Source organism: Fusarium mangiferae, assembly GCF_900044065.1.
Source record: "Fusarium mangiferae strain MRC7560 genome assembly, contig: FMAN_scaffold007, whole genome shotgun sequence".
Lineage (NCBI taxonomy): Eukaryota > Fungi > Ascomycota > Sordariomycetes > Hypocreales > Nectriaceae > Fusarium > Fusarium mangiferae.
Window position 1 is genome coordinate 88266 of NW_024573927.1, and position 23738 is coordinate 112003.

General features: G+C 48.0%; 12 protein-coding genes across 12 annotated transcripts; 7 read left to right on the forward strand and 5 right to left on the reverse strand.

Moving 5' to 3' along the window:
• Positions 1–681: 681 nt before the first annotated feature.
• On the forward strand, positions 682–2365 carry FMAN_13108 (uncharacterized protein; the record flags this gene model as incomplete). Its single annotated transcript, XM_041832537.1, has 9 exons — positions 682–741; positions 794–926; positions 980–1161; positions 1235–1261; positions 1315–1380; positions 1430–1533; positions 1583–1861; positions 1917–1984; positions 2040–2365. The coding sequence occupies 9 exons, from the start codon at positions 682–684 to the stop codon at positions 2363–2365; spliced, it is 1245 nt and encodes a 414-aa protein (XP_041682990.1).
• A 512-nt stretch (positions 2366–2877) lies between these two features.
• Positions 2878–4914, forward strand: FMAN_13109 (uncharacterized protein; the record flags this gene model as incomplete). Its single annotated transcript, XM_041832538.1, has 6 exons — positions 2878–3054; positions 3124–3231; positions 3286–3435; positions 3508–4225; positions 4302–4397; positions 4451–4914. 6 exons carry the CDS (start codon positions 2878–2880, stop codon positions 4912–4914), a joined length of 1713 nt encoding a protein of 570 aa, XP_041682991.1.
• A 425-nt stretch (positions 4915–5339) lies between these two features.
• Positions 5340–5942, reverse strand: FMAN_13110 (uncharacterized protein; the record flags this gene model as incomplete). The annotated part of the gene is made up of 2 exons (XM_041832539.1): positions 5340–5771; positions 5844–5942. The coding sequence occupies 2 exons, from the start codon at positions 5940–5942 to the stop codon at positions 5340–5342; spliced, it is 531 nt and encodes a 176-aa protein (XP_041682992.1).
• A 352-nt stretch (positions 5943–6294) lies between these two features.
• FMAN_13111 (uncharacterized protein) lies at positions 6295–7191 on the forward strand (the record flags this gene model as incomplete). The annotated part of the gene is made up of 1 exon (XM_041832540.1): positions 6295–7191. The coding sequence occupies one exon, from the start codon at positions 6295–6297 to the stop codon at positions 7189–7191; it is 897 nt and encodes a 298-aa protein (XP_041682993.1).
• Positions 7192–8134: 943 nt separating this feature from the next.
• Positions 8135–8947, forward strand: FMAN_13112 (uncharacterized protein; the record flags this gene model as incomplete). Its single annotated transcript, XM_041832541.1, has 2 exons — positions 8135–8572; positions 8642–8947. 2 exons carry the CDS (start codon positions 8135–8137, stop codon positions 8945–8947), a joined length of 744 nt encoding a protein of 247 aa, XP_041682994.1.
• A 299-nt stretch (positions 8948–9246) lies between these two features.
• FMAN_13113 (uncharacterized protein) lies at positions 9247–10149 on the reverse strand (the record flags this gene model as incomplete). The annotated part of the gene is made up of 1 exon (XM_041832543.1): positions 9247–10149. The coding sequence occupies one exon, from the start codon at positions 10147–10149 to the stop codon at positions 9247–9249; it is 903 nt and encodes a 300-aa protein (XP_041682995.1).
• A 312-nt stretch (positions 10150–10461) lies between these two features.
• Positions 10462–11698, reverse strand: FMAN_13114 (uncharacterized protein; the record flags this gene model as incomplete). The annotated part of the gene is made up of 5 exons (XM_041832544.1): positions 10462–10820; positions 10867–10934; positions 10989–11362; positions 11424–11528; positions 11579–11698. The coding sequence occupies 5 exons, from the start codon at positions 11696–11698 to the stop codon at positions 10462–10464; spliced, it is 1026 nt and encodes a 341-aa protein (XP_041682996.1).
• An 819-nt stretch (positions 11699–12517) lies between these two features.
• On the forward strand, positions 12518–13719 carry FMAN_13115 (uncharacterized protein; the record flags this gene model as incomplete). Its single annotated transcript, XM_041832545.1, has 4 exons — positions 12518–12636; positions 12690–13468; positions 13520–13571; positions 13617–13719. 4 exons carry the CDS (start codon positions 12518–12520, stop codon positions 13717–13719), a joined length of 1053 nt encoding a protein of 350 aa, XP_041682997.1.
• A 43-nt stretch (positions 13720–13762) lies between these two features.
• On the reverse strand, positions 13763–14883 carry FMAN_13116 (monooxygenase; the record flags this gene model as incomplete). The annotated part of the gene is made up of 3 exons (XM_041832546.1): positions 13763–13945; positions 14012–14097; positions 14148–14883. 3 exons carry the CDS (start codon positions 14881–14883, stop codon positions 13763–13765), a joined length of 1005 nt encoding a protein of 334 aa, XP_041682998.1.
• Positions 14884–15737: 854 nt separating this feature from the next.
• FMAN_13117 (uncharacterized protein) lies at positions 15738–16565 on the forward strand (the record flags this gene model as incomplete). The annotated part of the gene is made up of 1 exon (XM_041832547.1): positions 15738–16565. One exon carries the CDS (start codon positions 15738–15740, stop codon positions 16563–16565), a length of 828 nt encoding a protein of 275 aa, XP_041682999.1.
• A 73-nt stretch (positions 16566–16638) lies between these two features.
• On the reverse strand, positions 16639–19463 carry FMAN_13118 (uncharacterized protein; the record flags this gene model as incomplete). Its single annotated transcript, XM_041832548.1, has 4 exons — positions 16639–17268; positions 17315–18635; positions 18685–19193; positions 19239–19463. 4 exons carry the CDS (start codon positions 19461–19463, stop codon positions 16639–16641), a joined length of 2685 nt encoding a protein of 894 aa, XP_041683000.1.
• Positions 19464–19707: 244 nt separating this feature from the next.
• Positions 19708–23657, forward strand: FMAN_13119 (uncharacterized protein; the record flags this gene model as incomplete). Its single annotated transcript, XM_041832549.1, has 5 exons — positions 19708–20705; positions 20767–21541; positions 21596–22177; positions 22228–23444; positions 23492–23657. 5 exons carry the CDS (start codon positions 19708–19710, stop codon positions 23655–23657), a joined length of 3738 nt encoding a protein of 1245 aa, XP_041683001.1.
• Between the last annotated feature and the right edge of the window lie 81 nt (positions 23658–23738).

Sequence of the window (23738 nt, forward strand, 5' to 3'; positions counted from 1 at the left end):
GGGCAGACTGCATGAACTGGCGGCCCGGGTCGCGTGCTCAATGCCAGGATGCTATACATCCTTTCATCTGCGAGTTGACAGTCTATTTACTATGTTTCTCTCTGGCCCCCGATGGCGGCAACACGGCATGTCAAGGTCTGTTGAGTTGTCTAACAGAGAAGGTAGCAAAGACAACTATCTCGGATCGCAAATATTATGTAATGATAATATCCAAAGCTGACTTGCGTGGCGAACCAAAGCTTTGACAATAAACGTCCAGCCAAGTCTTGAAAATGTCAAACATGATCTTCACGACTATTGGAGTCTAATTTCTCAAACGGGAAGGTTGTTTATTCCCGCCAGCAAGAGGCTGCTCCAGACTCCATAACTTGTGTCGATCCCCCTAGAATGCGGGGTTTGTGGCGTCAACCCGAGATGTCGCTGTTGCTAGCGTATTGGCAACGAGAAATTTGTGATGGCTGCTCACGGAGGAAAGGAGCCGGCTCCCCTGACTCTGTTTATTACAAACTGAGAAGTTAAAAGACTGCAGGTTCTCAAATATCTAAAGCACGTGAAAAGTACGATGAATATGCTGCCTTGAGCAATCTTTCTCCAGATCTCGACCCTGTCTCCTGCATGCCATTGCGGTACGGCGTCTGAACCATGCATCCGTTGCTTTTGCTGGTGACATGGGCTTGGTTCATGAGCCGGGTTCTTTGCAGTGATTTTTCCAACTTTCTGACTCAGCTTCCCAGCTGCGCGGTACGTGGATCAACCCGACGGGAGGGCTCAGACGCTAACACCTTGATTCCAGGAGAGCTGTGTTCTGGATTTTGTCTCAGCGTCTTCTTGCGGGACGAACGCAACATGTCTCTGCACCGACCCAAAGCTCAAAGACGACGTGCTACCATGCGTTGAGAGTCATTGTCTGCCCAGAGAAGCGCTCGGTAACAAATGAATATCGATGTGTCATTTTTACGTACTAATTTGAGTTTTGTAGCCACGATAAATTTGACCTCGGTGGCATGTGACTTCCCCATTCGCGACAAACACGAGCAGTTCAATATCCTCACCATCACATTAATTGTAATTACTGGAGTAACAGTTGGGCTTCGATTTGTTGAAAAGATACGATATGGGCCTGGACTCCAGATTGACGATTACGTTATTACGGGCGCTTTTGTAAGTACTCTTTGGCCATGCTGTCTCGCGATTGCACGTACTTATTAGTATTATAATTAGCTGGTCAATTTAGGCAACTCGATTGTCTGCCTGCATGGTCGTATGTATCATTCTCACATCTTGAACTGTTGACAATACTCATAATTCTGTTAGTCTCTGGAAATGGTCTTGGACGAGATGCGTGGAGATTTAGTCCAGACACAATTACAGCTTATCTATGCGTTTGTATCCCGTAGTCTCGTTCCAAAGTCGCCACTAACAGTTCAAGTTTCTCTACGCTGGCCAGACCCTTTACGCCACAGACGTTTTCGCAACCAAGATCTGCGTTCTTCTCTTCTACCTCCGCATATTTCCCGGTGTCGTCATTCGAAGGTCTCTTCTAACCAAAAGTCTCAATGATGAAAAGCGCTAACCTTCAAAGGCTGATATGGGGAACAGTTGGAATAGCAGTGCTATGCATGATTATCTTTGATCTGCTGGCACTTTTTCAATGCCAGCCAATTAGCTTCTATTGGAAGGGATGGGACCAACTGCATAAGGGTCATTGCATAGGGATCAATGGATTAGCATGGGCTATCGCTGCAGTTGGAATTATTCTAGATTTATGGATGCTTGCAATCCCAATTTCTCAACTGATTCATCTACAGATGAAATGGAAGAGGAAGCTTGCAGTTGCATCAATGTTCGGCGTGGGCACTTTGTAAGCAGAAGCCCATCCAGGCTTTACGAGATATGGTCACTGACTCTTTTCCTAGTGTGACAGTTGTCAGCATCCTCAGGCTGCGTTATCTAGTAGCATTTGGCAATTCCTCCAACCCTACATGTAAGCATTCAGTCATCTCCCAGCTACAAACATCATGATCTAATCCAAGCCGCAGGGGATAGCTTTGATACATGCTACTGGTCCGTCATAGAACTCAATGTCGGTATCTGGTGTGCGTGCATGCCAAACCTTCGAGTCTTGATGCTCAAGACATTTCCAAGACTGCAAAGCTCAGTCAATGCTACCCCCAGAAGCCACCAATACAACTCGTCTACAGCAGGACGGCCGATAAGAGTGTCGAGCAATACGCAAGGCCTATCTGATAGCACCATGTATAGAGTGAGGTCTGACCAAGGGCGGAAGGTCGACGGTTCATCAAGCACAGCTGAATTAGTCGAGATGACGAGATTCACCAATGAAACTAGAAGTAGCCTAGCATAGATGTTGACTTATCTAAGTGATGGTTGGTGGCTATATCGTCGGCTTTCAATACGTTCACCATGCAGTGATGCCTTTGTGCGTCGGGTTGTCCGAGTGACCCAGGATATCCCAGGTTCAGCGGGAAATCCGGGGCACACAAAAGTCAGTTGTACTAATTGGATATAGCATACTAGCGATGAGACTAATTCCTCCGGAAAGGACGCGCTAATGCTGTCCCCCGCCTTGTACGTCTGGGGAAATGACTGTGCCGTCTATCCGTAGTACCTACTACCCCGCAAAATCACAGGATCTGCTTCAGCCTTGTCTGTGAAATTTCTGGAGTTGAGTGCAAGATGTCTTCCGCCGGAAGCTCGGACATTCCGGTTGGATAGACAGAAACAAGTCACGCAATGGACATGCTGCGCAAGTTGTATATAGACTGAACAACCGCCTTGAATGCAACATTGGATGCAGGCTACTTACCCCTGCCTCTGTTTGCACCACTTCCAATCATCCGCATTGTTACATACAGCATGGAGGACGGAGATAAAGCCTCCATCTCTCATAATGAGATGTCAGTGACTCCAGAGCCAAACGCATCACCGCTAGTTGAGGAAGAACCAGCCAGCGGCTACCAGGTGCGATGGAAGACACTCATGGCCGTGTTCGCTCTGTCCATGGCCAACTGTTGCGCTGCTATAGCCAACACAGTATGTTCTACCGTTAAGGCATTGGAATCTTTTGTGACAGTTTGTACTTACGGTGTATCTTGAACATAGACCAACACCATCATTCACTTCCAAGTGATGGATCTGGGCGGCGCCGACAAGCAAGCCTGGATTTCGAATGCTAATCTTTTGGTGACTCTAGCTTTCGGCCCGGTCCTCGTAAGCTCTTGACCCCCATGCTATCTCTGAAGGCCCAAAGCTGACTATGACAAGGGCTCCTTGAGTGATCGATTCGGCAAGAAATGGTTCATCGTCATAGCGAGTATCATCGGTATTGTCGGCTCCGTGGTCTCTGGTTCAGCACAGTCGATAACAACTATCATCATCGGCAACATCTTGACTGGCCTTGCCAATGCAGGTTGTGTAAGTTGAACCCATCTTTAGTCTCCCATTACAACCAACATTAAAGGCCTGTGCTGACACTCGCTTGTCCAGATCATGGGTGTACCTGCGGGCCAAGAAGTAACTCCCAACAAACTCCGTCCATGGACGATGGGTTTCTCCCAGACTCTGGCCAGCTGTGCTGTGATTGCTGGTACTCTTGGTGCAGGCGCTTTCGTCAAGTACCAAACCTGGCGATGGTCTTACTACCTCAACGCTTTTGTCTATGGCATCACCACTGTCTTGGTAACCTGCTTCTACCATCCTCCACCCACTACCCTACGCCGACAGCAGTCCCGCCTAGACGATCTGTTCGCACAAGTTGACTACTTCGGAATCATGCTGTTCGTGGGATCTATCGCATCCATAATGATCGGATTGACCTGGGGAGGGAACACATATCCATGGAGCTCCAGCCACGTTCTTGCAACCCTGATCGTTGGATGCGTTGGTCTTGTTGCTTTCGGACTCTACGAAAGGCTGTTTACACGCCAGGGTATCTTCCATCATGACTTGTTTGTCTCTCGTAACTTCCCGATCCTGCTGTTTGTCTGCGTTGTTGATGGCATGCTTTTGCTGGGCGTCAATGTCCTTTTCTCTCAACAGATTGCATCCATGTTCACTACCGATGCGGTTAAGATCGCCACTATCCTCACTCCCTACCTGGCAACTTCAGCTTTTGGATGTCTGCCCGCGGGCATATTGATGGCGCGAACCAAGTCATACAGGACTATTTTGGTAGCCTCGCTTATTTGGTGCAGTCTATTCGTTGGTAAGTCGCTGACCTCATCACTGACGATGGCTTCGGTTCACTTTGTCTGAATTCTTTCTAACATGAATCTGTCTAGGCCTCATGGCACTGCTGAACCCTAGCAGACTATCTTGGGCCTATGCGTTCTCTGCAATGTTTGGATGCGGAACTGCCGTAACCACTGTCATTCCAGGTAGGAATTCCCTTGTTGTTATCTCAATCACTTGCAGATGTTGACATATTCAGTCGTTGCATTGTCTCTTTCTGTCCCCTCCTACTTGCTTGGTACCGCAGGAACCCTCAGTGTATCCGGTCGTGCACTTGGAGGCGCCATCGGCATCACCATCTTCACGTCCATCTATCACAACAAAATGGCCACCGCACTACCAAAGGCCGTTGGCTCGGTTCTGGCAGCCGCAGGGCATTCGAGCCTGATTCCAGACGTGCTGAGCGCCATCAACAGCGGGAACCCAACTGCCCTGTCACATGTTCCTGGTCTACCAGCGTCGCTGATCCCCAAAGTCCTCGCCGCAAACGATCATGCCAATACCTATTCGTGGAGGTTTGTATGGATTGCTATCTCTGTAGTCGTGGCGGCAAATGCATTGGCTACGTGCTTCCTCAAGTCAGTTGCGAGTCAGATGAACAGCCACGTTGAGTCTGCTCTGGAAGATTCGGATGTTCGTCGAAAGCAGATGCGTGATATCTAAGTCCATCATCCTGGTACTAATGGGCTTACATGGCGGGATACCTTTAGTTTTATTCTACCTACTTAGTCTCAAGCAACCAGAATTCTTTGAAGAAACTCATGCAACTTGTCTACTTTTGTCCTCGACCTATCCTGCTACGTCATAGCTATGCATTATCTTCGTTTGAATGGCCCGGGAACTTGTACATCGATGTCAGAAGCAGTTGCCAAAGTCCAGTAGTCATGCATATCTGGGGAAATGCCTGCATTCGTCATACTCCGCTTGGAAAGAATAGAGCCGTTATGGGCGGATTTTCCGAGATATTGCTGAGGAACAGTATCTTGGGCACTTCGTCTTCAGTCGCCACTTTCTGTCTTGGTGCTTTGACCAATAGAACTAAGGCATTGGGTAAGGTCGTCTATTGCTTACACGAAAAGTCGCTATAGCTACTGCTCACCCGCTGGTCTTCTAATATGCATAAAGTCCCCAGTCTGATAAAGCAGAGATGGTGTGATCCTCGCGATCTTCCAGAGACCACCAATCCTGACAAATTGATGCTGCATATGGCTCCTCCCATCGCTCGTCTCGTTGATCCTTGCTGCAGACGCATCCCTTGCGCTCTCGCCATCATCTTGTAGTCGCCCATGACTCGCCAGTTGCTGCCACTCCACCACAATCTCGTCGGCAGTGACTTTCTTGAAATATGGCTGCGCAAGGAGGTGTTGTGTGACTAAAGGTTTAAGGCCTAGGTGTTCCTCCGAGAGCCAAAGGGCCGCGAACTCTGCTGCCTTGTACTGCTTTATTCCCCACGCTGGCACAATCAACGTGTAGTCAACAGAAACCTCTGGTGCTAAAGCGGCAAGGAGCCGCTCTTCACTCTAAATTTGGAACAGGTTTGTTAGTGTTGAGTTGAGTATTGAGATATGTACAAACAAAAGCTTTTCCCATACCTTTCTATCATAACCATCTGCCCAGACCCTTGCTGTTTGAACCACAGCAATGTAGTCCTTGAAAGTCAGGTTATTTGGAATGTAAATTTCAAAAGTCATTTTGAGGAAGCGGCTATTCCGGTGATGTCGGGGTCTAATCGGGCTAGAAATATTCTGATGAATGATAAAATCCGATGCTATATATCAACCAGCAAGAGTTTCCCGGCCCCTCAACGCCATGTCGGGAATCCCGGTGATATTGACGTGGGTTCGGCGAATGACGGCGTCCGGAATTCCCGCTCGGGAAGTCCACTCGGGAAGTCCAACCGGCAAGTATTACCCGAAAAGCATCCCCATGCGCCCGCTAGTATGAAATCGCTCCTGATTCGTATATCATGTAATTCTAGAACCAGCAGTCAATGATCTCCTGTCATTCTTGTTAATACTTCAAACAGTTTTTCTATTCTAGATGATGCAGTCACCATATACCCTCCGCACTGGCATTTATCCCGAGATTGACCCAGATCGACTCGCAGGTTCGCTGGCGGGCAAAAATGCTCTGATAACGGGTTCTGGCAGGGGTATTGGGCGGGAGATTGCTATCGCAATGGCGCGAGCTGGGGCTAACGTTTGCGTGACGGCACGAACAAGCAGCCAAGTCGACGAAACAAAAGCTGAAATTTTGAGCTTAGGCCTCAAGAGCAAGGTGGTGGGAATCGTGGCGGACGTACTTAAGTTGGAAGATCAAGAGCGCCTCGTACACGAGTTCCGCCAACAGCTAGGCCCTGTCGACGTGTTAGTATGCAATGCTGGCAGCAACGTCTTCCAGCCTTTCCACTTGACGAATGCAACCGAGTGGTGGGATGTGATGGAGCTAAACGTCCGGGCACCAGTCGAGCTCACCCGAATTGTCCTCCCAGAAATACGCGACAGGAATCAAGCCACCATAATCTACACTTCATCACGAGCTGCCAAAGCGGATCTCCCATGGACCACGGCATATAACTGTGCGAAAACGTCTATCACCAGGTTCGCGGGCACGCTGCAGGTCGAGCTCAATCAGGTGCAGAAGATCGAGAAGGGGGTAGACAACAACATATCTGTCTTCAGCATTCACCCGGGTGAGATAGAAACCAATCTTCACGAAACGGCGTTCCCGGAAAAGACAAAGCGAGAGGCCCCTTACGTTATCGAGCATATGGCGAAGATAGGGGCCAAGAGACCTCATTTTGAGGCTGCTTTGCCCGCATGGACTTGTGTATGGCTTAGCTCTGGGAAGGCTTCAGCCCTGAGGGGGAAATTCGTGGATTGCACGCGGGATGTCGGGGAACAAGCGAGGGATGCATTGGACGCAGTGAGGTCACAATGATAGAACTTCTTCAACTTGTAGTCAACATCTTATAGATATCCCTTTCTGTCTGTTTATGTTGCTGTGCCCTATATCTTAAGTACTATTTGGAGATTTAGCAGTCAAATATTAATATAGAAGTCAATTCCTAAGGGTACTATAGGCATTCTGCTCAGGATCTGCCTGTTCTTACTTAACTATAACTAGAGTTTAAGGTTTCGCCTAAGATCTGTTTCTTTGCGCCGCAAAGAACTATACCTATTAGTAGCCCCGAGTGTTGTAATATAACTACCAGCTAGTTGTATACTATGCCCCTGAAAAGACATTCTTAACAACCTGCATACTTGTGGCAATAATGAGTGGCAGGATTGATATACAAACGGTGATTGTCTCGAGTTTGTGGGGTGTTACAGGCCACTGACAAAGTAGTAATATTGGTCGTTGATCCAACAGTACCGACGATATCCTTGACAGCGTGACGCTCTAAATGGGCCAGCATCCCTCGCTTATAACATTCTTTGGCCAAAAATCGGATCATATAATTATATGGGGCTGTATCTATCACAGAGACCTCGCACGAATCCAGGAAATGAGCTATCAAAGTGCCGACACATTTACTATAACGGCTAAGACTTATATCTACATGGTTATAGGTGAGTTTGCCATTCTATCAGAGTTTTCATGACGATTGGAAACTACGTTATCAGCCGAATAGAACGTCATGGAATGAAGGATTCAATAGGGTCGAACCAACAGGTGGAGTTGCGAACATGGGTTCAACGATGTATCCAATGCTTCCCCTGATAGTTACCCATGTTAACCCGAAATATTCCCCTCAGTGGTTCCAGGGATCATACAACAGTGAGGGATAAAAAAGCACCTTCTAACGATAGTCACAGGTTTTAAAAGGTCCCCGATATCATCTGTTCTCAACATTTTGTCTCCAAACACAATACTAGCCATCATGTACCCTTTCAACCTCCAATCATTCGCTGCTGATAGCCACTGCGCTGTGGCCATCTGCCTTGGAGAGACTCCCCTCATTGACCCAGACAACGTCTGCGATCTCGTCAAGTCTCTCCAGGAGAAGTTCACCATCATCGCCTTCCTGATCTGCGACGAAATCCACAAGTACGAGATGATGATACCTCGAAACATGACAATTACAAGAGCTCAACGACTAGCTATCAGAAAGGGCGATGAAATAGATGCAATTCTCAATACCGCGTTCAAACGTCTTAACCAAAATGGCCAGCTGTCATCCAACTTGACTATCCTGCACTGGTCTCAGATCGAAGACCAGGACTATCAGAAGATTCACCACGTTATGTACCAATACCGGAAGAACTTTGATGAGGAACTCCGCGCAAGCTCTGGGTTCTACATCAAGCGTCGCTTGGCTGTCGCCACGTTGATTGAGGATTGACTTGAGAACTTTACGAAATACACCCTCGCTGAACTCCCTGTACAGCTCATAGGATTCAACTATGAAGATCGCCAATACACCACGATTTTCCATCCCGTCTACCCTCGGAAGAATCCTGATGGGTCAGCTGGCAGCGCCAGCTCCGCGTATGTCTCACCGATCGATACTGTTGTGCAGGCCTACCGTAGAAATCCTGATGTCGTACGTGATATCTCCCGCTTGGCCCCGCACAAGGAGGCTGGCAAGGTGACGCGCGTTTTCTTTGACAGGCCTGTTCGAGGAGAAGTTAAGGAGAAGACTTGCGCGAATGGTCTGGAAGCGCCATTGGTAGAGGCTGTGGTTATCTCTTAAAGTGGGAGCACGATCTGGACTATGGTTTGCCATCATTACTACTTGAGTGTTATTTTGAGTTGATAGACCCCCCAGCTGATGGCTCACATCACGCGCCTCACACGTTGAACCAAAGTCCTCTCTGCCTCACGGTGGTCTTTTTATGCATATAGCGGCTGCCATTAGTAATAGAAAGAGGAGCGAATCGATAACGCCATTAGTGCTAGATCGATTGAACCTTAACTTCACATGCTCCTATATAGATGGCTCACTTAGACCTACTTCACTGTCTTTACAGAAGCATGCCCTGATGTTGAATATCAGATCGTCATACGGAACTTAAGCAAGTTTGCTTCAAGTATCTCCTTCCTCTTGTTCTCGAGTTCCTCCATATCCCAATTGACCGTAATGAATCGGCCTGACAGCCAATCTCGCCTCTGGCGAGATAACCAGACCATTGTATCAGCAGCCAACTCCACCGTGTCATTCAAGTGAGAATGCATTGCTGGGGGCATATTCAAAGCTAGCTCAGTCTTGATGCCCCCGGGATGAATAGATATGGCAATTAATCCTTGCTCGTAATATTCCTTGTCGATGAATTCGGTAAAGCGGCATAGAGCGAACTTGCTCGTCTGGTACGCTGACGCTCCGGGGACGATGATTTGAGCACCAACGCTGCTAATATTGATGATAGTTTTGGTAGCTGACTTCAGAAGCAGTGGGATGAAATAATGAGCTGACAGATAGGTCCCTTTCATGGTGACCTCCCAAGTCCACCACCACTCTGATGGATCAGATTCGACGACAGGCTTCCATTCCTCAAGACAGCCGGCATTATTGATCAAGATATCCAGGTCGCCGCCGAGTATATCCTTAGCGGTCTCAGCGGCCACCTTCACCGACTCTTCTGACGTGATATCCAGCTTGACGGAACAAACGAGAGGTTGTGGCCGATTTGCCTTCTTGGCAGCATCTATGACCGAAGCTTCAACCTCGGCCATGTCAGAGCGGGCGGCGAGGATGATCTTCGAACAGCCCGCCATGGCGAAACGAATTGCGGTCGCCTTGCCGATCCCTTTGGAGGCGCCCGTGATCAAGACTGACTTTCCTGACAGGTCGGCTTTAGATGGATCAATGAACGGATAAGTGTCGTTATGCGTAGATACGTAGTTGGCCAGAGTGGGCCAATTCGTCTCACGCAGAGAGGAATCCTGAGCCGACATGATAAGTTTTGAGGATCGTGACTGAACCGAATATGGCGCCTGCTGTATTGATTTGATTGCGGTATTCGTTCAATTTGTATCCCTGTGATTCTAACGCTTGGCCGCTACGGGTTAATAACTCATACGTAGTAGTGATGCCGAGAAGACGGAGTTAGGATCGGGAATCGGCAGAGCATCGGAAATAGCGGGAATGATGTTTTGTTTATACCCGCGTATCCACCGACTGGATCGTCCATGTCAAACTCGACTCTCCAGATCGAATAGACCAACTGTATTTTCTCCACCTTAGTTCTTGTGAGGTCAAGCGAGACTTCAGCCGCGGGATAGGTGCACAAGATCCGCATAGGATCCATCTGAATCCCGGGGCGTCTGGGGTCTTTCCAAGGAGTGCATCTCTAGATCCCCCTGAACATGAATCTTTTGACCAGGCGAACCTTCATTATCGTCAAGCCGCTCCCAATTATTGCTTCTTTCTCCGGCTGCCACTGATTGCGATGTCATAACAGCTCGGCTGGTCCCAGAAAATGGTGTAGCACAAGCTGTAGAAGAGCCTGTACTGGTATCGAAACGGAAATGAGAGCTGAACAACTTCCGTATGGCGTGCAAAGAGCCGGCAATAGTTCCGACACTGGTTTCGACCATCGACCAGAGGTAGATATATGCGAGATTATCTGAACACGTTAGGGCCTGGTAAATGTAAATCCCGGGACTACTCACAAAAGAAGTTCTCTGGACTTGTCAGACCCTTATAATAGGGTATTCGAATAATAGTAAATATAGATGCACTGGTAGCGATTTAGCACTTTGCCGCTGAATTGTAGAGCAGGAAAGAAACTTACAAAACTGCTAGCCCAAGAATAATGCTAACAGAAATCTTGGTTGCTTTCTGCATATTAGACTTATACAGCATGAAAAAAGGCAAGATCGAACATATCCAATCCGAGACAATTGCACTGATAGCCAGCACATAGCCAGTACTTGTTCTCAAGGTTGGCGAACAAGCGTTGTAGTCATCCCAATTATCACTTATGGGGAGGCATACAGCAAACATCCCAATAACGGCAAAAAGAAGAGTACCTATAATGAAGACAATTGTTCCCCAAATAATCATGCGGTGGAATTTCTTGACAGCAATTCGCAAGAAGGTAATGCAGATGGAGCATTTAAGACATATCAATGACAAGATATAAATCAATTCCCCAAACCATGTATACTAAATGTTCTAGGTTAGTAGATGTAGTAATGGCAAGGTTTTTGTTTAAAGAACTCAATACCTTGAGAATGGATCTCTGTTCGTAGCTATTCAAGCTGGTATCTTTTCTTCCCAAGCCAGCATAGATAGCTTGGATGCTAACAGCTACATGAGCGACATGGAGTAGCTGAATAATTTTAATATCTTATATGTTATTTCGTAAAGCAGTAAACTCACCCAGCCTGCAAGCATAAGACCGTCATCTACACCAAATATTGCATATTTGAAACGAACAAAACAACGTAGGATAATGACTATTGCTGTAAGCAAAAGGAACACAATTGACAGCACAAGCATGATGCGCCCTAGACCTGAGGGCTTCACCCATGTTGCGCTTGCATCAAGCGTTATGTTGGGTGGTGGATCGGTTGGTGATTTTCTGAATGCGAAACTGTGAAGTGAAGTGATTTGCTATTAAGACGTGTCGCCCTTTTGAAGCGATGAATTGCAGTATCTGGCATCAAGTCTAAGCTATTCCCGGCGCTGTGGCACATCTACTAATTGTATGGAAAGAGTCTAGTAAACCTTATCAATCGAGGATCTCATCAATTCTGAAATGGTGGCTTACTGAGGAACCTTAGTTGGGCACCAGAATGCTATGCATTCCTGTACTTCCCGTCTTCGACGGCTTATCATAAGAGACCAGTAGACCCAATGCCATGGAACCGGCCAGACCGCCAACAAGACTGTGAAATATCCGGTATAATAGATATATACGTCAAAGAGGGGGCGAATACGATTGGCCGCGACATAGGATTCTACAGCTTGATGAGCAATCGCGGACACCAGGAACCTAAAGTCAAAAGAGAGCAAACTCTTGCAAGTCAGCTGCGTCGCTAATTTAAGGAATCCTTTTCCGAATATTTGGGATTTGCCCCAACTTTTGAAGCCCCGGGCTATGACAGCATGTGGCGGTTGCCGGTCCATAAACGGTAAGCCGGGAACCTCGGCCGACAGGTAGACAGCGGGGTAGATATTTTGTGCCTACCCTAACAATGATCTGATCTACCCAAAGAACTATCGAAAAAATATTACAATATCTCTTCGGATTATAATCAACTAGAGAGATACTGGTTTTTGAAACTTATAAGCCCTTGCAACCCAATTACAGCTACCATGAAGTCCGTCGTCTTCAAAGGGGTCAAGCAGGTTGCCCTTGAAGATCGGCCGAAACCCACCATTCAAGATCCAACCGACATCATCGTCAAAGTGAAATACACAGCTTTGTGTGGAAGGTATGATCAAAATTAAGAATATTGTTATTTATCAACTACTTAGTACTTCATAGCGAGCTCCATGTCTTTCGCGGGCATCAACCTTCCGGAACCGGCTTCATCATGGGCCACGAGTTCACTGGCGTTGTCGATGAAGTCGGCTCCGCTATCACCAAGCTCCAGCCGGGCGATGCGATTGTCAGCCCTTTCACTGTGAGCTGCGGAGAGTGCTTCTTCTGCCAACACGGGTTCTCCTCACGGTGCGACAAGAGTCTTCTCTTTGGCACCGTTCCTCTTGATGGAGCGCAAGCGGAATATGTGAGAATTCCGTATGCTGAGAGCACTGTCGTAAAGGCTCCCGAGGAGATTGACGACTTGAAACTATGCCTGATGGCAGATATCTTCCCAACCGGCTGCTACGCCGCTTCTAATGGTCTAAAGGATCTGAGTAAAGAGCAGGTCGAGGACAGTATCGTCGTTTTGATCGGATGTGGACCAGTGGGTATTTGTGCCCTCATCGCCGCGCTGGAGTACAAACCCAAGGCCATTCTCGCAGTTGACGGTATCGAGTCTAGACTTTCACTTGCCAAGAGTCTTGGAGCCGAACCGTGGAATTACCTCACGCAAAAAGATGAACTGGAAAAGCGAGTCAAGGAACTGAGTGACGGCCGCGGCGCTGATGTGATCATTGAGGTTGTTGGGCATAGCTCGGCTTTAGATATGGGCTTCAAGCTTCTTAGACCATGGGGTATCATCTCTAGTGTTGGTGTACACAATGGAGAGATTCCGTGGACAGGTAATCAGGCTTACGGGAAGAATCTCACTATCAAGATGGGCAGATGTCCTGTTAGGAGTAAGTTTACGTCACGAGCAGTGGGAGCCGTTGTCTAATGACTATTTTCAGGCATCTTCGAAGACTCATTGAAACTGCTTGCTAAGAAGCAACATCTGTTGGAGTGAGTCGCCATACAGCTTCATTCAACCGCGCTAACATACGGTAGCTTCATGACCGCGACGGTAATGCCGCTGAGCAGTGCTCTTGAGGGCTACGAGCTGTTCGACTCGATGAAGGTTCAAAAGGTCATATTCGATGCGGAGAAATAATGGAGTATCCTTCTTGTATTAAATATTGCTACCAATCGCAGTTTTACATGGATGAGTAGGTGTAGCACAGGGGGCCGGCGCGAGTATCCATGTAGTCCTTCACAACTGGCTCTTTATCAGCTAGACGCATAACAGGCATGTTGTCATTGATATCGGCAGAGTTCCACTTGTCGAGGTCGTTGAAGCCGGTATAGTCAGCCAGACGAGTGGCGTTGCGACCTTGCCACTGGAGAAATGTTAGTAACCATGGAGATAAAAAAAACTGAGAGAGGGTTCTTGCCTTGGCCCAGACACGGTCGACATTGGCGTGGTGAAGGAAGAAGAGCGGCTCATTGGGCGAAGTAGCGGGACCCATATCACCAAAGATGATGCTGTGAACTATCGGCATGTCAGTATTTGTAGATCGAAAGTGCATGGAGATGACGTACTCTGAGCATGAGGTAGACCCTCAAGCATACCGGACATGGAGTGGTAGTTGTCAAAGCTGTAGATGGTATCCATGACCCGAGAGTTGTAGGCAGTAGCTTGCATATCGCCCAGGATCTGATTTCCATCCTCATCCTTGCCAAGACCACCGTTGAACTCGCGAGTGAAGCAATGAAGACGGTTGCCTGGGGTGTTCATATCGGGCCATCCCATAGCCAGTGTAAGGTTCGTGTTGGCAAAAGGTCCATCGACGACACAGCGCTTGAAACCAGGAACATCACTACCGGTGAGCTTGGCATCACCGCCAAATCCAGTCTTGGGATCAAAGAGAGGAGAATTTACGACATCGTTCTTGTCGGCGTCAATCGTCCAGTCCCAGTATGGCTGAACACCCTTGTAATCACACTCATCGCGGAGCATATCCTCATGAAGCTGGACATACCAACGGTGCCAGGGAAGGAAGTTTGCGACAAAGTGTATCTCCGTGTTGAGGCTGAAATGGGTGTAGACAAGATCATCCATACGCGTTGTGACATCGTCTATGGCTTCGTATGCCTTTTTGGGGAGGTTGCGGAGACAGACTGCAGCGCGGAGATATTCTGTCTTTTCAGCGCTCGTGAGTTCGCGCCATTCTTTACGAACGACGGGGTCGGAGCATGAGCCTTCTGCCCGGGCTACTGGGCTAGCGATGGAGAAGGCTGCGAGGGCCAGGCCGGCGAGGAATGAGTGGGCGAGCATTTTGTGAAAGCGAATGTGATAACGAATGACTGGTTGAAGTAACGAAGGACGAGCTTGCCTGGTTGATTGAACTTATCGAAGGACTGGCCAAGATCTTAAATAGCAAGAAGATGCGAGGCTTGTCCCCTGTATCGGTATATCATGGGTTATTCTCCTTTCCGGAGCTACCGTCTAGTGGAATCTCATACTGCCGGCATACGGGAGAGGCTGTCCACTAAGAAAAAGCACAGCCGGAGAGTGGAGTAAAGCCGTTAGCAAAATTACTAAAAAGAGTTAAAATAGGTAAATACGAACTCTAACGTGTTCGGTCATCTCCTCCTTCTAGAAGCCAAGAGCGATTGAGACGTCGCTAAGAATGAAAATTCCGGGGCCTTAGACGGTTTTTCCACCAAATGCATCGCGCTGAAACTCTTAGCGGGTTCTTTAACCCAGTTAAAATCTTTTTATAGCGGTTGAGATCGAGGACAGGGGTTGGTCGGCGGGATACCACGCTGGATTGGGACTAGCTAGGGAACTCGGGCCATAGGGTAACTTTATGCAATTGTTGTTGCCAAGACATTAAAGGGTGAGTTCATCTGAAATCCCGTATAGAACTGTCAATCGCATCTAGAGAGATTAAAGGGGATTCCCGACGAGATGTCACTAGGAGGTGCTCGTTGACAAATGTCCATACAACGCGGCTGAATGCTGTCATACCGGTAGACACTATTGAGTTATTGGCCAATAGATTCCTATCAGACTGCATGCGGGGCCGGCTCAGCTCGCTGCCCAAGGCCTTCATTGACATTGCGATCGTACGTTCTGAAGTAACTGATCTACTAACATTCTAAGCTTAAAGCAACAGCCCACGCATCATGAAGTCCTGGTTCCTCGCCCCTGACTTCACCTTCACTCCCGACGGGACCCTCCAGCTTGGCGCTGTCATCCCTCATCCCAGTCGTCCGACTCAGACCCTTGCATCACCCCGCACCGACGCAATCACGCTTCCCGAAGTGCAGACTCTGATCGAGACGAACCATTCTCACTCGAATGATGTCACGCGAACAGCTGGTGTCGATCTCTTTGCCAAATTTGTAGAGCTTGCTTCTGTTTCTATTGGCTATGAGACTAGTCGGCGCAATGCGCTAGCGTATGGAGCTGTAGATCATGAAGTCCGATCTCTAGCTGCGCCGTTTACGAAGGAGTTTCTACAAAGTATCGTGAACACAGAGGCTGTCAAGGAGCATATTGACTCTGGCTTTCTTGGAAAGCGGACCGTTTACATCGTATCCGGACTTCGAGTCGCTACCTCTTCTTTTACAGTCACAAAAGAGAAGGGCGTTGGACATAATACCTCACTGTCAGCTTCAGGCCCCGCGGGAACCGTGCCAGTCGAAGTTGGCGGCGGTATTTCAGGCGGAAAAGAAAGCTCAAAGACTGATTCCTACGAAACTGCTCCCGGTATCATTTTTGCTTACCGTCTTCACGCCATACGTGTTCGTGGCAGCGGCACTGTCGGCTCGGAAATGTTCGTGAACAAAAAGGCCTTCATGTCTGGCCGCCCGGGTCCTGATCCTGAGCCCTTTGAAGTTGTTGATGTCGACGCTGAAGTGTTGAGAGCTGACAAGGAGGAGGAAGATGCACCTAAGTATGAGATGGAAGGTCTTGGAGATGAAGAATACTGTTTGTTTGCGAACGCATAGATTGCACTTGTTCCTCCCGACCACAAGTCCTATCAGAAATATTGAATAAATGTTAGTATTGTGCTTTATACTCTTATCGGTACATAAATGGTGATACTGCATCATACATAGCGGCCCATGCCCTCCATGCGTCCGCCTTTTCACTCCAGAACCATATCGGGTTTATAAACCTATTATTCCCTGTCTGATCCGGTGCCATCTTTTCCAACAATCTTCTCATACCCTCAGTTTTCCTCAAAGACTTTACTGGACTTTGTTCCGTCGGTATGGGAAGAACTGTCGAGAGGACCTCTGCGTATGCAATCGTTGATGCTGCTATACCAGCTGCCACTGCCGTTGCTATAGATGATCCAGGATGGCAGATGTGAGGGCCAAATCGTTTCGTGATCTCATTGTTGAGTCGTGTTGGCAAGTTATCACCGAACGTGCCGAGAGCTATACTATTTCTGTCAACTATAGGTGGGTTGCTTGCATTGAAGGTACCCTGGCAATCTGTTGCTCTTATGGAGATGACGGATCGATGTCTTGCGGGAAAAGCTTCTCTTTGGTAAGCTGCGTTGTTACCCGCACTCGCCATGAATATGATATGTCGACTTCGCTCAACATCATCTATAGCGGCAGAGATGGTGTTATCGTCGTGGGGAAAGCCAAAGGACATAGAGATGATATCAGCGTCCACTTCTAGTCCAGCCCATAGGATTGCCTGACTAGTGATTAGCGAATACTGCCTGGGAATGTATGTTTCTCACCTGAGCTATTTGGTCACTGCTATACTCGAGCTCGTCAGTATTTTTCGCAACTCGGGCTAGATAAATGTGAGCTAGCGGAGCAGCTTCCATGATCAATCTGGTCATCAGGCTGCCATGGCCATATTGATCCTCCATACAGTCTGTTCCACCTATGCCTTCGCCCTTATCACTTGCAAAATCCTTCCACGCCCTTATGGACTTCTTCCTTCTCAGGATTTTGTAAAATGGCAGATTTGCATCGCATCCTGTATCTAAAACAGCTATCTTGACTGGCTTGAAGTCGTGGTCTGGCTTTTCCTCCCGTAGGTTCATGATGTGCATACTGATATGTTTCAAGTTGTCTAACCATTCCTCCGGAACTATTGTCTTTCCTGTATGGAATGAGGCCACTTGGGAATGCAGCTTATTGTGAGTTTCGACCTCTTTGCATCTCGACAAGTAGGACACGTATTTAGCGTCAGCTTTGAAGGCGATGTTAACGAGTTTCGATAGCGGTTCGACGATTTCAGTATAGACTTTCCGTCTTATACCGTCTTCGCCAGCGCTGATGGCAAGGCCATCCTTTGTAGAACTCTTGGTTGTCCTGGGTTTTGGGGTAGAAGCGGTGAATGTTCTGGGATCTAGGCAATTCGCCACTGCTCTTGCAAAGATATCCCGGTGTGTCGACCGCGCCCATTGTGCCTTTTCCAGCTCACCCAGTAATTGTCTTGCGGCACCATGATCTCTGTTCAGTCGAGAGATAAGCGGTAAGTGCGTCATCGACTTAAAAGGCCTTGAGAGTCCGATTTGTAGGAGTATAAGTCCCAGGCCTAGGACGTGCGGGAACGGGTGCGTCAGCATTGACCTTTCTTCATCCTTCAAGTTTATTTGCTGATATTCAAAGTCAAGTGGCATATACACGCGCAGTGCAAGTTGATCTTTCGGCGAATGCTGGTGATCCATCTCATTCATGAACCAGATATCATCGCTCGTCCAGCGGTTTTTCATTAAGTCCGATTCGTAGAACTGCCAGAAAGAATGTGCAATAGCATGAGCGAGTAAGATCTTGTCCTTGTCTGTCAACTTATAGCTTTGGATGGCTAGAGACAGTGGAAGCCCTTGGCCTGGGCATAAGAATCTCTCAAGAGGAGCAGGTGGCGGAAGGGATACAAGACCAACGCCTTTGACAAAGTTGAGATTAAGTTTGGCGAATAGCTGACGTTTTAATACTTGACAGAAGTAGTCCGAGTTGATCCGTTTCAGGTTAGATATTTGACCATCTCCCTCCTCGTCACTGGAAAGGTTTGCGAAATTGACACCGCCTCTGCGACCTTTCGTTTGCCTTGCTCGAATTAGTTGATCAGAAGAGTCATCCTCAGAACAATACTTACATAGGAATACCGAGCCATAAGTGCTGCCAGTAACTCATATTGTCTGAAGAAATCACGACCTCGAACTGCGCATGCTTGCTCTGTATTTGTGGCTTCGCATCAAGGTGCAGTCTGATGGGATGAGCCAGTTCATGGTGATGAGGCTTCATCTTCTTGGATTTACTCAGCCAAGACTTCTCCTGCCCCATTTCGACATGATGGCAATATGCGTGCTGGTGAAGAGCCTCAAAGAGATTTCTACTGACATGTTGAGGAAAGTCATCAGGCTCCGGCAACTCCGATCCTGCTGTGATTTCGTCAAGACCAGTTTTTTTCTTGGGCTCATCTTGGCTAAGTCTGGCCAAAAACGCGTCGCACTGCTCCTTAGCTTTGACCGGGAGCGTCTTGTTGGTGATGAAGGACAGGCATATGGACTTCTTTAACCGCGACCTGTTATCTGGCCTTACCAATGTCATTATGAGCGTGTAGTCCTGACCAGGGATGACCTGGCTTCCGGCTGGAGTTGGAAACTAAATATCTCAGTCAATGTCTCAGAACCGAGGTAAAAAACCCACCATGCAGATCTCAAGTAGGGTATGTAACAAGCCTGCGGCAGCTGCTTCCGCCGCATCGTCAAGCTCATAACCAGCGAATGACTCCTGAGCAATTTGACCCAGCCTCGTTCCAACTTCCCCCGCAAGTCGTTGCCGCTGGCGTATACCGCACTCCATCACGAGAGCATACACTTCTTTGGCCACTTCGGCGACTAGTTCGCATACGCTGAAGCGTTGAGTCGCCATATCTTCACTCGCATGTTTTGTTCCTCGAAAGGCTGAGCTATGTTAAGTGGAGGTCTGATGATCTGTTTGGTCGTGCGGCTAAACACCCCTGTTGCTAAGCTCACGTGACGATAGTCGACAGGAAATCCTCCGCCGCGCGCCCTTTTGCAGCAGTCTCATCCTCACCATCTCCTCTTCTGTGCCTCTGCTTGTCTGTCTAGCGAACCCAAAAAATGTTCCACTACACATTTTGGCTGTCAAAATCATGGATCTAATGAGTCTGACTGCTTGGGACCTTTCCAACAAGTGTCTTGAAGCCTTTCAAACATGCTTGACTTTTCGCTCTCCCGGGCCTGATTTGTCCAATCAGCAAGCGTCTCATAATGAGCGATTTGAGTATCGCTTAGCAGACTTTAATCTCTGGATCGACGGTATCGGCGCCCTGGCTCCTTCAAAAGCTTCATTAGATGCGAGGTTGAGCGAGCGACCGATTGACCTTTCATTGGTCAAAGGAAACCTGGTCATGCTGTTTCAGTCGTTGGAGGACTGTTTGAATCTTCTCAATCACAATGGAGAGCTCGAAGACACCTTACTTGACATTGACTCGGCGCTGGAAAGTCTCGTCACTCTGTCCCTAGCTATTCGTAGGACAGGACGTCGGTCGCGGCTTCACAAAGCAGATCGCCTTTTCAAACCGGAAGAACATGCTGAGCTGAGGAAACACTTGGAAGCCATTATTGTTCTACGTCCTGGGTCGGGTCCGTGCTTTAACGATGATGAGTTTCGAACCGAGATCGAGTCGCTGACACCACTGCAACATCATCTTATCACGGCCAACTTGAAGCGGAGAAATCGTTTCATACAGGCTCAGCTACACTCTTTGGGTCTGAAGAAAAGAACTGTTGCCTTCGAGTTACCGACCCCTGAAGCTGTGGAAAAAGGTCCTAACCCAGTCCGCATTTCGACGAGTGAAGTAGGAGAGGTTGCCGTCCCCATTATCTCCGATACTGACGCCCAACCTCACAAACCGCCGCCAGCACCAATGTCAGTCACCTCAGCTTCGATCCCCGAAAGTAAGCTCGAATATAGAGAACCAACTTCCAAGAAAATGGAATCCACACCAATGACCGTCATTACTCAGATCACTGCTTCTGCTCGATACCCGCGCCCACGAGTGTACGATAATGAGCAAAGGGTTGTTCAGTGTCCATGCTGTTGTCAGACCTTGCCTGTAGCAGAGGCTAAAAACAACAACCGATGGAGGTGAGACTGCCCGTCACCATTTCGCCTGTCACTAGTTTCTGATGCCTTATTAAATATGTAGAAAGCACCTAGCAGAGGATATACGCCCATATACCTGCATATTTGAGAGCTGTCCTACACCAGACGTGTACTACAGCAGTAGATCGATGTTGGAGCAGCATTTTCGACAAGACCATCCGCCTGTTTGGATATGTCCTTTGTGTGATGAAGGGTCAGTCTATTCTACCATGAGTGAAATGATGGACCATCTTCATAAAGCCCACCCAGAAAATGGGGAGGACATCTCATCCATTATTTCATCGTCCGCACAGACTAGGATGGGCATAAAGAGCTGTCCCCTCTGTGAAGTCAACGGCGAAGCCGACTCTCCAGAGCTCATAGACCACGTTCTGGAGCACGTACACGACTTCTCGCTCCGGTCTCTTCCGTGGCCTAAATCCTCAGAAGTTGATATCGGCGGTGAAGTCGGGTCTTTCAACTGGGAAAGTGGCGAAGCTGCTCCTATCACTCAATGGCTGGAAGTCTATGAACATGAAGCGGAAGACATCGATCCTACATTGAAGCTATCAACCTGCGACTATGGCAGATTGGCACTCATAACCGAACAGATGGAGTCTGTGAGACACGATAAGCTTGGCCTTGATATCTGCTTTGCTGACGAGCATGGCGACGATTCTGATGAAGCCGAGACTGATGTTTCACAGCTTACCCAAGACACTCTTGAATCCATGGAACAGGCCCGTGATGTGGTCTTTTGCCATCAATGCTCTGCTACATGGTATAGAGATGTAGATGGAATGCAGTGTCCCAAATGTCATAGCGCGTTCGTTGAGATTGTGAGTTGCCTACTACTATTTACTGCACGTCAAAGTACTAACAATTGTCAACAGGTTGATCCCGAAAGTGGTTCAGAGGGTTCAGATCTTCCCGGGACTGTTATGAGGCCAGGCTTCACTACGATAGCTAGTCATGATCGATACGGTGAAGAAAGCGGGCATTCAAGCGATGCCACCGCCTCTAAACCAAGCACTCAGGAGTCTACCTCCGGTTTTCGAAGATTCACTGACCGCCTCTTCTCCGCCAATAATTTTCAATCCCGGTCTGGCCAGGACACCCCCGAGGACTGGCTCCAATCTCTAGGGCTCAAGCGGAGAGCTGTATCAAACCTGGAGGCTTGGAAGATTCTGTCCAATGTTTACGACAGGCGGCTAGACTCTCCCACCAAAACAATGACTATGTTTGCGAATTTCATTAGAGATGTCCAAGATGAGGATTTTGTGTCAATCCATCCACCTGTATCTGATTTGTTTAGCTTTTTACAAGTTATGGTCGGGTTTTACTTGAATCCAGTCAAACCATTGCCTCTAAAGGACCTTTCAAAACCTATATCAAACTATTTTATCAACAGCAGCCATGAGACTGCCACCAATATATCCACTGGACCTCGGAGTACTTATGATGTGATCGGACAAGTAAGTCTAATATGCCAACCAAGATGAAGGCATACCTGACTAATGAATAGGTCCTTGATTACGGATATCGATCCATTGACATAGATGTCTGGAATGGTGATACTACCACTCATGATCGAGATATTCAAGTAAATGAGCGGCATGAATCCAAACCCACTGGGACACTCGAGGCAATCAACCGACTTATTGAACGAATCAGAGCGACTAATGCAAGGCCTGTGGATCCGAACACCGCGGTCTCTGAATCAAACCGCTTGAGTTCCCCTGCAGAACCAATCGTCACCGATGGTTACTCCCCTGGTACACCATGTGGTTTCAGGGAAGCTTGCCAATTGATCAGAAGCACTGCTTTTATCAGTAATAAGCTACCTGTGATCATTAATATTATGGTCCACGCAAACCCTGGCCAGCAAGATATGATGGTTAAAATCATGAGGGAGGAGTGGGGCGAGATGCTGGTAGATGAGCCACTCGAGGGATGCGATCCACGATTTCGGCTACCAAAATTGGAGGACCTTCAAAATCGGATACTTGTCAGAATCTCAACAATTACAAGTCATGTTAAATATGGAGACGCTTCGCAGCTTGACGAAGATTACGACGACCCGAGGCGAATCTCCATTATACAGCCATTAGCCAAGCTTGGGGTTTATTTGCGACAAGAACGATTTGAAGGTTTCAACACCCCTCTTGCAAAGTCACCTAATCACATCTTCTCGCTACGCGAGGACAAGGTCCAAGGCCTTATTTTCGCATCACCCACCGAACTTTTTCAACACAACCAACACTACTTTCTTCGTGTCTATCCGAGCGCGTCGAGACGAGCCTCTTCAAACCTTGATCCCTTGCGATTTTGGAGACACGGCGTTCAGATGGCTTCCATCGACATGCAACGCGTGGACGAAGGCATGATGTTGAATGAAGGAATGTTTGCCGACGAATTAGGGTGGGTTTTGAAGCCCGACGGGTTCCAAAGTTCAGGCAAGAATAGCTCAACCGATCTCGGAGCAACCCCAAGAAAAGAGCTTGAACTGTCCATTTTCATTTTCCAGGGCCAGAAGCTTACGACCAGCACCGGCCGAGAAATCCAGGACCTTTCGTCATTTCTCAGGGCTTCACTCTACATTGATGATGAGGAAAATGCCTGGGAACCAGGAGATGGCCTCCCAATATCTAGAGAAGAGGGCTCTGGTGCTTTGGGCTACGAGATTAATTTTCGTGTGACCAGGGCAAATGGCAGTATTATTCCAAAGCTCAGCATCCTTAGGTACTTAAGCTCCCTTTATCATGAATCAAGCTAACGGTATTATCTAGGTTCACGTTTGCGGATCGCTCGTCAGATATTGGCTTATTCGCGTGGGCTAGTCTCAGGCTGGATCGTTTAAACCAAGGTTATCGGCTGGTGCAACTTCATGAAGGCAAAGGGGTGTTATTAATGCAGCAAAGCATACTATTAAAGTTTAAGATTCATTGGCAGTGACAGAGACCAACCCTAGCGGCTAGGTTAAAGTTATATATAAAGGATCTTCCGTCTGAAATCTATAAAACACTTCTGATTCTT